At 46.4% G+C, this 14,987-nt stretch overlaps 1 protein-coding gene across 10 annotated transcripts in view; it reads left to right on the plus strand.

Moving 5' to 3' along the window:
* The window catches only part of NPRL3 (NPR3 like, GATOR1 complex subunit), a 72,701-nt gene that overhangs the window by 32,256 nt on the left and 25,458 nt on the right, over positions 1–14,987 (plus strand). For all 10 annotated transcript variants that reach the window (XR_013218237.1, XM_077275316.1, XM_077275309.1 and 7 more), the window contains 2 exons: positions 3,325–3,462; positions 7,927–8,083. Coding sequence is in view for 9 of the 10 variants with exons in the window: in XM_077275316.1 (XP_077131431.1) it covers positions 3,325–3,462; positions 7,927–8,083 (295 nt within the window). In the remaining variant the exon portion in view is untranslated. The remainder of the gene's footprint in view (positions 1–3,324; positions 3,463–7,926; positions 8,084–14,987) is intronic.

Here is a 14,987-nt window from a genome sequence, read left to right on the forward strand (position 1 = left end):
GGAGACTTGGCAGTCTGCTCCCGGTCCTGGGCTCCTGTATACAGATTGTATACTAGGAGACATGGCGGCCTGCTCCTGGTCTCCTGTATACAGATTGTATGCTAGGAGACTTGGCAATCTGCTCCCGGTCCTGGGCTCCTGTATACAGATTATATACTAGGAGACATAGCGGCCTGCTCCCGGTCCTGGGCTCCTGTATACAGATTATATACTAGGAGACATAGCGGCCTGCTCCCGGTCCTGGGCTCCTGTATACAGATTATATACTAGGAGACATAGCAGCCTGCTCCTGGGCTCCTGTATACAGATTGTGTACTAGGAGACATAGCGGCCTGCTCCTGTATACAGATTATATACTAGGAGACATAGCGGCCTGCTCCTGGTCCTGGGCTCCTGTATACAGATTACATACTAGGAGACATAGCGGCCTGCTCCTGGTCCTGGGCTCCTGTATACAGATTATATACTAGGAGACATAGCGGCCTGCTCCCGGTCCTGGGCTCCTGTATACAGATTATATACTAGGAGACATAGCGGCCTGCTCCCGGTCCTGGGCTCCTGTATACAGATTATATACTAGGAGACATAGCAGCCTGCTCCTGGGCTCCTGTATACAGATTGTGTACTAGGAGACATAGCGGCCTGCTCCTGTATACAGATTATATACTAGGAGACATAGCGGCCTGCTCCTGGTCCTGGGCTCCTGTATACAGATTACATACTAGGAGACATAGCGGCCTGCTCCTGGTCCTGGGCTCCTGTATACAGATTATATACTAGGAGACATAGCGGCCTGTTCCCAGTCCAGGGCTGTAGAACTCTAGAATTCTACAACGCTGGATACCGGGGACAACATAGGACGCCATGTCCCCTCAGCCTGTGGTCTCTACTGCAAAGTCTGTAAATGCCATGTATTTATAATAATTGTGCCTACTGCTTTATGAAACACAGATTAATTACGCTCTAGGTTTAAATTTTCCTAGTGCATATGCTGAAATCAGTGTGAAAATAAAGATTGGAATAAAGTTTTGCTATAATTTTCTAGATTTGATAGCTAGGGTTGCCGTCCCTCAGTGTGGGCAGTTCACCCCTAGAGATGACTTACTATGCAGTTGGCATTTGGGTGGGCGACCTGTAATATGACATTATAGCTCCGTATATAGAAAGCATATATATATGTGTGTGTGTGTGTGTGTGTCTATATATATATATATATATATAATGTATGTATATGTATGTATGTGTATGCGTGTATATATATATATATATATATATATATATATATATATATATATATATAGGGACCAAGTAAATGAGGTGTGCGGACGGCACCGGGCTGTATGTTAGCAACTTATTTTTGCCACCAAAGTTCAATTGTCACATGTACTCAAAAGCGCAGGCATCAGCGGGGGTGCTCAACATGGAAAAACAACACAAGTCCGTGGAAATTGAAAAAGAAATGTGGCACTCACCCCAAGGCACTGCTGAATTAGAAACCTTTATTCATCTTAAAATCAGACAAGCGTCATACGGAGAGGCGGCTGGGAGCGGGAGACGGTGCAAGGAGGAAAAAGAGAGGACGACGGCCGTTTCGCGCCGATGCGCTTCCACGGGTCCACCTCTAGAGATGACTTACTATGCAGTTGGCATTTGGGTGGGCGACCTGTAATATGACATTATAGCTCCGTATATAGAAAGCATATATATGTGTGTGTGTGTGTGTGTGTGTGTGTGTGTGTGTGTGTGTGTGTGTGTGTGTGTGTGTATATATATATATATATATATATATATATATATATATATATATATATGTATGTATGTGTATGCGTGTATATATATATATATATATAGCACCATCTAGTAGACGGTTCTTTTAATTACACATTTATTAGTTCATTACCTTGCAGTCTGTTATTAAAATATGCTCTCATGTACACGTGCTTCTCTCTAAATTAGAATATCCTCAAAAAGTTAATTTATTTCAGTTCTTCATTACAAAAAGTGAAACTCGTATATTATATAGAGTCATTACAAACAGTGATCTATTCCAAGTGTTTATTTCTGTTAATGTTGATTATGGCTTACAGCCAATGAAAACCCAAAAGTCATTATCTCGGTAAATTAGAATACTTTATAACACCATCTAGAAAAATATTAAAATCGGAAACGTTGGCCTACTGAAAGGTATGTTCAGTAAATGCACTCAATACTTGGTCAGAGCTCCTTTTGCATCAATTACTGCATCATTGCGGCGTGGCATGGAGGCGATCAGCCTGTGGCACTGCTGAGGTGTTATGGAAGCCCAGGTTACTTTGATAGCAGCCTTCAGCTTATCTGCATTGTTGGGTCTGGTGTCTCATCTTCTTCTTGACAGTACACCATAGATTCTCTGTGGGGTTGCAGTCAGGCGAGTGTGCTGGCCAAACCAGAACAGTGATACTGTTGTTTTTAAACCAGGAATTGGTACTTTTGGCAGTGTGGACAGGTGTGGACAGGTGCCAAGTCCTGCTGGAGCATGGCCTTTTCTTAACAATCCTTTCAAGGCTGCTGTTATCCCGGTTGCTTGTGCGCCTTTTTCTACCACACTTTTTCCTTCCACTCAACTTTCCATTAATATGCTTGGTTGGATACCGCTCTCTGTGAACAGCCAGCTTCTTTAGCAATGACCTTTTGTGGCTTAACCCTCCTTGTGGAGTGTGTCAATGACTGCCTTCTGGACATCTGTCAAGTCAGCAGTCTTCCCCATGATTGTGGAGCCTACTGAAACAGAATAAGGGACCTTTATAAAGACTTAGAATAATTAACAAAAAAACACCTGCAAAGGCTTCCTAACTTACTGAGTTAATGACTTTTGGGTTTTCATTGGCTGTAAGCCATAATCATCAACATTAACAGAAATAAACACTAGAAATAGATCACTCTGTTTGTAGTGACTCCATATATGAGTTTCACTTTTTATATTGAAGAACTGAAATAAATTAACTTTTTGATGATATTCTAATTTAGTGATAAGCACCTGTATATAGTTCTGCAAATGAAGTGGGTGCTGATATGCAGTATTGTGGGATTTGTGGATCATCTATTAAACTGGGACATAACTTTAAAGGGGTGAAGAAAGGTTGCAGACACACCTGGGACCTTAGTCGGCCTTGTCCATACCTGGTTTTGGTGTGCGCTGTTACATCCCTGCTTATTATACCTGCATTGTATTTATGGCACATCCTCTACAGAGTGTTATCTGCAGGTACGCTGGCTGTCCCGTGGCAGCTGGTACATGTTCCAGGCCCATGTGCACTGTATCTCATGTGTCTTGCTCTCTTCCAGCCTCTGTACTACCGGTGTGGTCCGTCTTCACATAAACAATTGGCTGGAAGTAAGTTTCTGCTTACCGCATAAAATTCACTGTGTTGGAGCAAGTTTCATTCCTCCAGAGGCAATAGAAAGAAGTCTAAAGTCTATCCGGTAAGATAATGGGGTTGTCCACTTTTGAGGACATTATTTTTAATTACATTTATGTAATTGAGACAGTGAAAAAAAAAATCATTTTTGCAATTTGGTTTCTTTAAAACATTTTGCTCACTTTGCATTCTATAGCCTGAATTTTGCATTGTCTTTTGCTGTGTACAGAATGAGTTAACTGAGAATCCATCAGCGAGCTCATTCTGATGCGGAGTTTCTAGTAACTCTGTTATCTGTGCTCCCCCAGCTGATTTATGACCACTGACCACATCAAAATTGAATGTGCCGGGGAAAAAAGAAGCTATAAAACCCAAATGCAATAATAATGTTTAGTCCTAAATGGGGTCTAAGGGGTAAGGTTTCTCCTTATGGAGAGTAACATACCAGCTGGCTTGTCAAGGTAAGGAGGCTTATTCGCCGTGCAATGCTCCTCTGGGAGATTAAATATGCAAATTGCCTCTTCTGAGAAAAAGAGTTTAAGTCCTCTTTTTCTCAGAAGAGGCAATTTGCATATTTAAGGGTTGATTGTGACTTGTAGGATCGCTACTTCCAACAGGTGGCGCTATAGAGTTAAGTCCTCTCTTTCTCAGAAGAGGCAATTTGCATAGTCCTAAATGCAAACATATAAGTGATAGTGATGAGTGACCATGCTCTGATGAGGGTTATCCCAGCATGTCTGGGTGCTACCCGAGTGACTCCCGCTGGCTGCATGTCTCGCCCATTTGACAGCTGTAGCACATGCAGGGATTACCTGTTTGCTGGCATTCCCTGCATGTGTTGCAGCTGTCGAACAGCCACGAGACTTGCAGATGTGGGGACTTGGACATATTGTTAGAGCACACAGAGACACCTGGCACATGAGCATGCTGAGATTACACCTTATCTGAGCCCAATCACTCATCACTAATGAGTAACCAAACATGGCCGACCCCTATAACAACATGACGTCTAGGAAGGTTGTACAGTGGGCTGACCCCTTGTGTCTACCATGGAGGGTGTTGGATTTGAGCCCTGGGTGACCAGGGACCGTCGCATTCTGAGCAGTGTGAAGGGGCGTTATGATTGCAGAGCAGGTATCACAGCGGGGTCTTGTGACACCGTGAGTATTGGTGTTCTCATCACCGGTTTTAGCCGCGGGAAATAAACTGTGAAGGTTCCTATTAGGTGTTATAAATGGTGCTGACCCCATACACAGGATGCCTTGCGAACTTCTCATTACACAGTGATGGCGCTCGCTGATGGTAGACTCCTAGTCACCGGGAGATTGACTGCTCCACCAGAATCCCAGTACGTGGGAGATAGAGGCCTCCAGGATCAGGATGGCCAGGAGAAGGGTCTCTCTGTAAAATACTTTAACCTCTGTGTACCCGTCTTCTTCCACAGATCTGCAGAGAAAATAGTCCCTCATTATTACGTGGTGTCAGATCACTCCTCACCACAATCGGGGACAGAGCAGGGAAGCTACTGAGCATGTGCGGCCACCGGGGAAACAACTTGGGGGACAATTACTGATGAATATGTCACATTGGTACCAAGCGGCACACTATTTTATGTTACAAATGCACCTCTATACAATCTCTATAATGAGAGAACACCTTCAGCTATGTCTGTACCTCCCGTTAGATGTTCGCACTTTACTCTGCACAGCCAGACTTGTCACAGAGAAGGCAAACCCGGTTTATTCTCATGTCTGCCTTCCTGATCACTGCACATACAATGCTTAACCAGCGCTTGTGTATACAGATTAGGAAGCGGTGTGAGTGCTCCATGCTCCGGACCCAGTGATCTGTGTGATCGCTGGATCCAGGGAGGGAGCAGCTGGGTCCCAGGAGGGCCACTACACTTTGCTATGAAGCCAGGAGGCTGAATTTCCCTTGTAACTGGGTCTGATAAACTGGCCTCAGTTACATGGGAGATTGGCTAATAAAAAAGCATAATATGTCAAAAATGTCCCCCAAAGATCTTTATGGGGGAACGCGGTGTGTAAAATTAAATGATAGACTAAGTAACACCAAGGAAAACTAGATGGGTATTTCCTGAAGGAACTACAGATAGTGCTTTGGAATGGTGCCCGGGCTGCCCCTGCAAGACTTTCACACTTGGGTGCCCCTCAGGCGCTGGTTTGGTAGTTGTAGCCCCTCAGGGTTGAGGCCACTCTGGGTCCCATTTGGTGGGCCGGGTCACTCTGGGTCCCATTTGGTGGGCCGGGTCACTCTGGGTCCCATTTGGTGGGCCGGGTCACTCTGGGTCCCATTTGGTGGGCCGGGTCACTCTGGGTCCCATTTGGTGGGCCGGGTCACTCTGGGTCCCATTTGGTGGGCCGGGTCACTCTGGGTCCCATTTGGTGGGCCGGGTCACTCTGGGTCCCATTTGGTGGGCCGGGTCACTCTGGGTCCCATTTGGTGGGCCGGGTCACTCTGGGTCCCATTTGGTGGCCCGGGTCACTCTGGGTCCCATTTGGTGGCCCGGGTCACTCTGGGTCCCATTTGGTGGCCTGGGTCCCATTTGGTGGGCCGGGTCACTCTGGGTCCGATTTGGTGGGCCGGGTCACTCTGGGTCCGATTTGGTGGGCCGGGTCACTCTGGGTCCGATTTGGTGGGCCGGGTCACTCTGGGTCCGATTTGGTGGGCCGGGTCACTCTGGGTCCGATTTAGTGGGCCGGGTCACTCTGGGTCCGATTTGGTGGCCCGGGTCACTCTGGGTCCGATTTGGTGGGCCGGGTCACTCTGGGTCCGATTTGGCGGCCCGGGTCACTCTGGGTCCGATTTGGCGGCCCGGGTCACTCTGGGTCCGATTTGGCGGCCCGGGTCACTCTGGATCCGATTTGGCGGCCCGGGTCACTCTGGGTCCGATTTGGCGGCCCGGGTCACTCTGGGTCCGATTTGGCGGCCCGGGTCACTCTGGGTCCGATTTGGCGGCCCGGGTCACTCTGGGTCCGATTTGGTGGCCCGGGTCACTCTGGGTCCGATTTGGTGGCCCGGGTCACTCTGGGTCCGATTTGGTGGCCCGGGTCACTCTGGGTCCGATTTGGTGGCCCGGGTCACTCTGGGTCCGATTTGGTGGCCCGGGTCACTCTGGGTCCGATTTGGTGGCCCGGGTCACTCTGGGTCCGATTTGGTGGCCCGGGTCACTCTGGGTCCGATTTGGTGGCCCGGGTCACTCTGGGTCCGATTTGGTGGGCCGGGTCACTCTGGGTCCGATTTGGTGGCCCGGGTCACTCTGGGTCCGAGTTGGCGGGCGGCGCCACTCTGGGTCCGAGTTGGCGGGCGGCGCCACTCTGGGTCCGATTTGGCGGGCGGCGCCACTCTGGGTCCGATTTGGCGGGCGGCGCCACTCTGGGTCCGATTTGGCGGGCGGCGCCACTCGGGGTCCGATTTGGCTGGCGGCGCCACTCGGGGTCCGAATTGGTGAGCGGGGCAATAATTATAATATGACTACAGATAGTGCTTTGGAATTGTGCTGTGCTGTCACTTTAAGAGCTGATATTATCTGACAAAACTTGTGTGCTGGACTCATGTAGAGTTGATAGGCGTTGGCATAGTAACTGGGTCTGACTGCGCATATCAATGAGCTAATCAGCCAGGTGGCAGTTTGCAGTTATTTTTAGAAATTGCCTCAGAAACCAGCCCATTATAAAACGTATAGGAAAATTTCCCTATTGAAATGCATTGAAACAATGCTTTCCAATGAGGGGGAAACAATTTTCAAATGCAAATTGCGCCAAAACTACAAATCCGATCGACATGAAAAATACTTAGCACACCTCTCGTGGACGCTGGCTTCGAAATGACACCTCACTGGAGTCATGAAGAAGAAGAAGAAGAAGTAGTTTACCACGATGGAATAACAGTATAGTGCTTTGTTCCAAAGCACTATTAAAAGAAAACAATACTTAAATACTTAAAACTTACAAATTACACCACAATATATCATGAAAAAAAGAGTCAAAATGTGTTTAATTATCTGAACAAGAAATTACTTTATTGCTATTAAAGGCACATGCACAGTAAAACCCCAAAATGTGCTTGGTCAATGATTGGGAAAATGTTCCTGTCCTGAATTGGTTAATAATAATTTTATGAAGATAAAGGACAGTTCCGCCAGAATGGGCGCAGTGGGATGGGGCGACGCGCTCATATAATTCATGACGAGCTGTGGCGTACGCCACACATCTTGCTTCAGTTCATGTCTACAGTAAGATCTGCGGGAGGTGCGCGGAGGCACACCCCATTTTTAAGACGCACTTGATTCATTACAAGGCACCTTAATGAATCCTCTGACTCCAACATGCCCCCTGATCAGGAGCTGTGTGAACAACGCCAGTGTTGATGAATTGGGGCCATAGACTGAGCTCTGAGCAGGCCGCTCTATAGGATAATAATGCAATAACTAGGGTTTTGGAATGATTTGTATATTTTACCTGACCTGTGATCATTCAGACACAAAGCTGCACCTTTCTCCTTCTAGGCCCTACCATGCTCTCCTACTCCTTAAGGATGAGAAGTGTTTGCTGAATGACCTCCCCCTGGATTGCTCTCCGGCTCTAGTGAGAATGATCAAATCTGCCAGTGCTGTAAAGAACCTGCAGCAGCTGGCCCAGGATGCCGACCTCGCCTTGTTACAGGTACTGCCGTGCGCCAGGGCTCATCAGGCTCTGCTAACTAGCCATAGGTCACAGGGTTATGTTGGAAATGTCAGCCACTGAAAAACTCATTCCATACAGTAAATGGGGCCGTTTTTGCTTCAGGTGCATGGATTTCTGCAATCCCTACTTATGTGCATGGAATAGTCGCAGCTATTTCTGTAACTCGTCTGTCACCGGTGAATATACAAAATATACAAAATGTGTGTTGTCCGTACTACAGCCACATGTAGTAAAGGCCGCCTGGGGTGGAGCATGATGGTAATGGTGACATGGCTCCCTCCAGAGGTCAGCAGGAGCTATTAGGCTATGTGCACACGTTCTGGATTAGTTTTAGGAATTTTTGGTGCGGATTCTGCATTTCTTGGCAGAAAACGCAGGTGCGGATTTGTCGCGTTTTTTGTGCGGATTTACTTTTACTCATAGCAAGCCTGTAATTAGGCTACATAGGAGCGGTCTGATGATCGCTGCTATGTAGCAGAGCCAATCAGGCTATGCCAGTTTCTAGCCTCCCATGGAGGCTATTGAAGCATGGCAAAAGTAAAAAAAAAAATGTTTAAAAAAAATATATAAAAGTTTAAATCACCCCCCCCTTTCGCCCCATTCAAAATAAAACAATAAAAATAAAATCAAACCTACACATATTTGGTATTGCCGCGTTCAGAATCGCCCGATCTATCAATAAAATAAATGGATTAACCTGATCGATAATGGCGTAGCGAGAAAAAAATTGGAAACCCCAAAATTACGTTTTTTTGGTCGCCGTGACATTGCATTAAAATGCAATAACGGGCGATCAAAAGAACGTATGTGCACCAAAATTGTATCATTAAAAACGTCAGCTCGGCACGCAAAAAATAAGCCCTCACCCGACCCCAGATCAAGAAAAATGGAGACGCTACGAGTATCGGAATATGGCACAATTATTTTATTTATATTTTTTTTTTATCAAAGTTTGGAATTTTTTTTCACCACTTAGATAAAAAATAACCTAGACATGTTTGGTGTCTATGAACTTGTAATGACCTGGAGAATCACAATGTCAGGTCAGTGTTAGCATTTAGTGAAGCTAGCAAAAAAGCCAAACAAAAAACACGCATGGGATTGCACTTTTTTTGCAATTTCACCGCACTTGAAATTTTTTTCCCATTTTCTAGTACACGACATGGTAAAACCAATGATGTCGTTCAAAAGTACAAATCGTCCCGCAAAAAATAAGCCCTCACATGGCCATTTTGATGGAAAAATAAAAAAGCTATGGCTCTGGGAATGAGGGGAGTGAAAAACGAACACGGAAAAACGGAAAATCCCAAGGTCATGAAGGGGTTAATCTTTATTTTCAGTTTTGAGTTGGGCTACTTTCACACACCATGTTTTTTGTTTCAGGCGCAATCCGGCCAATTTTTTCAAAAACTGATCCATCGCAAATAGTGAAAGACTGATGTGACGGATCTGTTTTTCTGCTGGATCCGTTTTTTTTTGTTTGTATGTTTTTTAACCCAGGGATAACTTCCTGTTCGAGAGAGCGAGAGACTCCAGAGTGGAAAATGCAGCTACGGGCCATGCTCAGTGTGAATAAACCCAGAACCGTCGCTGGGTGTTTTTTCCCCGGACATAAAAATTGTTCCTCTGTACGTTTTGTCCGGCCGCCAGAAAACAAAATTTTGATGGATCCAGCAAAAAATGGATGAAACGTGAGGCCGTCAGGCACAATCCGGCGCTAATACAACTCTAAGAGAAAAAACAGATCCGTTTTTTTTTTTTTAATTTCGCCGGATTGTGCCTGACTGCGAAAACCTGAAGTGTGAAAGTAGCCTTAATGATATGCTTGTGCTCCGGGGGGGGGCTTTATGTGGTGCTCTGCTTACATATGCATCAGTATGGCTTCTATCAAAATGGTGCCAGTGCTGTAGCATGATACAATGGCTAAAATGCATACGGTGGGTACGGAAAGTATTCAGATCCCTTTAAATTTTTCACTCTTTGTTTCATTGCAGCCATTTGGTAAATTCAAAATAGTTCATTTTTTCTCATTAATGTACACTCTGCACCCCATCTTGACTGAAAACAAAAACTGAAATGTAGAAATTTTGGCAAATTTATTAAATAAAGAAAAACTGAAATATCACATGGTCATAAGTATTCAGACCCTTTGCTCAGTATTAAGTAGAAACACACTTTTGAGCTAGTACAGCCATGTGTCTTCTTGAGAATGATGCAACAAGTTTTTCATACCTGGATTTGGGGATCCTCTGTCATTCTTCCTTGCAGATCCTCTCCTGTTCCGTCAGGTTGGATGGTGAACGTTGGTGGACAGCCATTTTCAGGTCTCTCCAGAGATGCTCAATTGGGTATAGGTCAGGGCTCTGGCTGGGCAAGACAAGAATGATCACAGAGTTGTTCTGAAGTCCCTCCTTTGTTATTTTATCTGTGTGCTTGGGGTCATTGTCTTGTTGGAAGGTGAACCTTTGGCCAGGTCTGAGGTCCAGAGCACTCTAGAAGAGGTTTTCATCCAGGATATCTCTGTACTTGGCCGCATTCATGTTTCCTTCAATGACAACCAGTCATCCTGTCCCTGCAGCTGAAAAACACCCGCATAGCATGATGCTGCCACCACCATGTTTCACTGTTGGGATTGTATTGGGCAGGTGATGAGCAGTGCCTGGCTTTCTCCACACATACCGCTTAGAATTATCACCAAAAAGGTTCATCTTCGTCTCATTCAGACCAGAGAATCTTATTTCTCATAGTCTGGGAGTCCTTCATGTGTTTTTTAGCAAACTCTATGAGGGCTTTCATATGTCTTGCACTGAGGAGAGGCTTCTCTCGGGCCACTCTGCCATAAAGACTTGACTGGTTGATGGCTGTAGTGATTGTTGACTTTGTGGAACTTTCTCCCATCTCCCTACTGCATCTCTGGAGCTCAGCCACAGTGATCTTGGGGTTCTTCTATACCTCTTTCACCGATCTTGTTCTCCCACGATTGCTCAGTTTGGCTGAACGGCCAGGTCTAGGAAGACTTCTGATGGTCTCAAACGTCTTCCATTTAAGGATTATGGAGGCCACTGTGCTCTTAGGAACCTTGAGTACTGCAGAAATTCTGTTGCAACCTTGGCCAGATCTGTGCCTTGCCACAATATTGTCTCTGAGCTCCTTGGCCAGTTCCTTTGACCTCATGATTCTCATTTGGTCTGACATGCACTGTGAGGTCTTAGGGCTGTCCCACACGTCCAGATAATTCCGGTACCGGAATAAATCGGTACCGGAGTTATCCGTGTCCGTGTGCCTGGGAACTCACGGAGGCCATACCTGCGGCACACGTGTGCCGCCCGTATGGCGAGTGGGTACCACACGGAGCGTGTGGTACCCACTCTGCATGGTGCTGAAGCTGCGATTCATATCCTCTCTGCAGTAACGTTTGCTGCAGAGAAAATATGAAGAATAGTGTTAAAAATAAAGATTTAGGTGTCCGCCGCCCCCCCACCCCCTGTGCGCCCCCCCGCTGGTCAGAAAATACTTACCCGGGTCCCCCGTCGGCTGTCGCTCCTTCTTGGTCTTGCCGCGGCTTCTCCTGCATGCGGTCACGTGGGCCCGATCATTTACAGTCATGAATATGTGGCTCCACCTCCCATAGGGGCGGAGCCGACTATTCATGATTGTAATTGATCGGCCCCACGTGACCGCATACAGTAGGAGGCGCGGCCAGACCAGGAAGGAGCGACAGCCGACGGGGGACCCGGATAAGTATTTTCTGACCAGCGGGGGGGCGCACAGGGGGTGGGGGGGCGGCGGACACCTAAATCTTTATTTTTAACACTATTCTTCATATTTTCTCTATAGCAAACGCTGCTACAGGGAAGATATGAATACCGGCTTCAGCACCATGTGGGGGGGACAGCGCTTACTGTAGCGCTGTCTCCGGCACGCCACACGGACCCCAGACGGAGAATGTCCGTGTGAGGTGCGTGTTTTACGCGGACCCATTGACTCTATTGGGTCCGTGTAAAACGTGCGCTCCCACGAACACTGACATGTCTCCGTGTTTGGCACACGGAGACACGGTCCGCACACGGTCCGCAAAAAATCAATGACATCTGAACAGATGCATTGATTTTTATGGGTCTACGTGTGTCAGTGTCTCCGGTACCTGAGGAAACTGTCACCTCACGTACCGGAGCCACTGACGTGTGAAACCGGCCTTATATAGACAGGAGCGTGCCTTTCCAAATCAAGTCCTATCAGTTTAATTAAACACAGCTGGACTCCAATGAAGGAGTAGAACCATCTCAAGGAGGATCACAAGGAAATGGACAGCATGTGACTTAAATATGAGTGTCTGAGCAAAGGGTCTGAATACTTTTGACCATGTGATATTTCGGATTTTCTTTTTTAATTTGCAAAAATTTCTACATTTCTGTTTTGGTTTTTTTTCAGTCAAGAATGGGTGCAGAGTGTACATTAATGAGAAAAAATGATCTTTATTGAATTTACCAAAAGGCTGCAATGAAATAAAGAGTGAAAAATTTAAAGGGGTCTGAATACTTTCCGTACCCACTGTATATGCATTTATGATTTAGTCATATAATATTGTGGGGAGAAAAAAAAATTATCTTCATCAAAATGATGCTGTGCAGTAGCATGTATTGTGTTCTGATAGATGCTACTGCACAGGCACCATTTTGATGGATAATTTTTTTTTTTTTTTTCCAGTAAAATGGTTGCGTTTGCACAGTGGCATCTATTGGAACGTGATAGATGCCACTGTGCAGGTGCTGCTGGTGCCATTTTCATGAGTATATATATTTTTTCTCCCTACAATATTATATGACTAAATCATAAATGCATATATGCATATTAGCCATTGTATCATGCTACTGCACTGGTACCACCGCATTTTGATGAATGTTAAACATTTTTTTTTACAATTAATATTCTATGTAGTATGTAAAATAGGGGTCAGGTAAGTGAGGAATCTGTGACCTGTCAGAAGCCCATAAGAATGACTATGGAAGCAGAGCACCACATAAAGCCCTGGCCCACAGCCCCTCATTAGCCCTCAGAATCTCATTAACTGAAACTAAAGATTACACAACAACCTTAAGGCCATGTTCACACAGTGCGTTTTTTACCGCGGAACCGCAGCGGTTTTGCCGCTGCGGTTCCGCAGCTTTTTTCCATGCAGGGTACAGTACAATGTACCCTATGGAAAACAGGAACCACTGTGCACATGATCCTGAATTTCAAAAAAAAAGCCGCGCTGAATAGCTGCGGAAAAAAAGGAGCATGTCACTTCTTTGCCCGAAACAGCAGCGGTTCTGCACCCATAGACCTCCATTGTGAGGTCAAACCCGCAGTAAAACCCGCAGATCAAAAATATATCTGCGGGTTTTATTGCGGTTTGTGGTGCAGAACCGCTGCAGCAGGAAGTGCGGGGAAGCGGCCGGAAGTGTGTGGGCGGAAGTGCTTGGGCGGAGAGACATGGAGGCATACCGTCGCATGGGGATCGTGTCGGCCGTTTGATTGATTTGGTATGTGTGTGTGTGTGTGTGTCTGTGTGTGTGTGTCTGTGTGTATGTGTGTGTGTCTGTGTGTGTGTGCGTGTCCCCATGCGACGCTAGTGCCACCATTGTGCTAAGTCGCCGTATGGGTATGGGACTACTACTCCCATCCGGTATTAGGATGGGAGAGTTGTCCCAGTGTCCGGCGACTTAGCACAGTTGTAAAGTTACACAAAACACACACAATACACATACATGACACACAGTACATACAACATATAACACAGAGTATATACTCACCAACAGCACACTTGTAGGCGAAGCCCTCGATCCTCCAGGAAAAAATCACAAAATAAAAAATCAAATTCATACTCCCTGTCCGCAGAATCCATAAAACGAGTGTCCCACGCCGATCGGCTGCGCGTACTATTCCGGAGTTCAATGGCTCCGGCGTCTCGGTTAACAGCAGTACAGCTGCGTTGAACTTTCCCACGCAGCACTGCCGTTAAGCGAGAGTGCCGGGGTCAATGACCGCCGGTAAACTCGCTCGCGTATGCGCAGTGACACACCGACAGGAACTATGCCTCCTGTCAGTGTGTTGCTGCAGCCGTGGAGAGCAGACATATCTCTGGATGTGTCTGTTCTCCATGGAAGATCTTCGTGGGATACGTGATACGTGGCATTTTAAATACGTGGCAATTAAATACGTGATACGTGTCACTTAAATACGTGATATGTGTCACTTAAATATGTGATACGTGGCACTTAAATACGTGGCACTTAAATACGTGGCACTGAAATACGTGGCACTGAAATACGTGGCACTGAAATACGTGGCACTTAAATACGTGGCACTTAAATACGTGGCACTTAAATACGTGGCACTGAAATACGTGATACGTGGCACTGAAATACGTGGCACTGAAATACGTGATACGTGGCACTTAAATACGTGGCACTGAAATACGTGATACGTGGCACTTAAATACGTGGCACTGAAATACGTGATACGTGGCACTTAAATACGTGGCACTGAAATACGTGATACGTGGCACTTAAATACGTGGCACTGAAATACGTGATACGTGGCACTTAAATACGTGGCACTTAGGCTATGTTCACATTTGCGTTGTGCGCCGCAGCGTCGGCGCCGCAACACACAACGCAAACAAAAACGCAGCAAAACGCATGCACAACGCTGCGTTTTGCGCCGCATGCGTCCTTTTTTTGATTGATTTTGGACGCAGCAAAATTGCAACTTGCTGCGTCCTCTGCGCCCGGATGCGTGCGCTGCAGTGACGCATGCGGCGCAAAACGCAAGTGCGACGCATGTCCATGCGCCCCCATGTTAAATATAGGGGCGCATGACGCATGCGGCGACGCTGCGG

The sequence above is a fragment of the Ranitomeya variabilis genome, chromosome 7 (assembly GCF_051348905.1).
Source record: "Ranitomeya variabilis isolate aRanVar5 chromosome 7, aRanVar5.hap1, whole genome shotgun sequence".
Lineage (NCBI taxonomy): Eukaryota > Metazoa > Chordata > Amphibia > Anura > Dendrobatidae > Ranitomeya > Ranitomeya variabilis.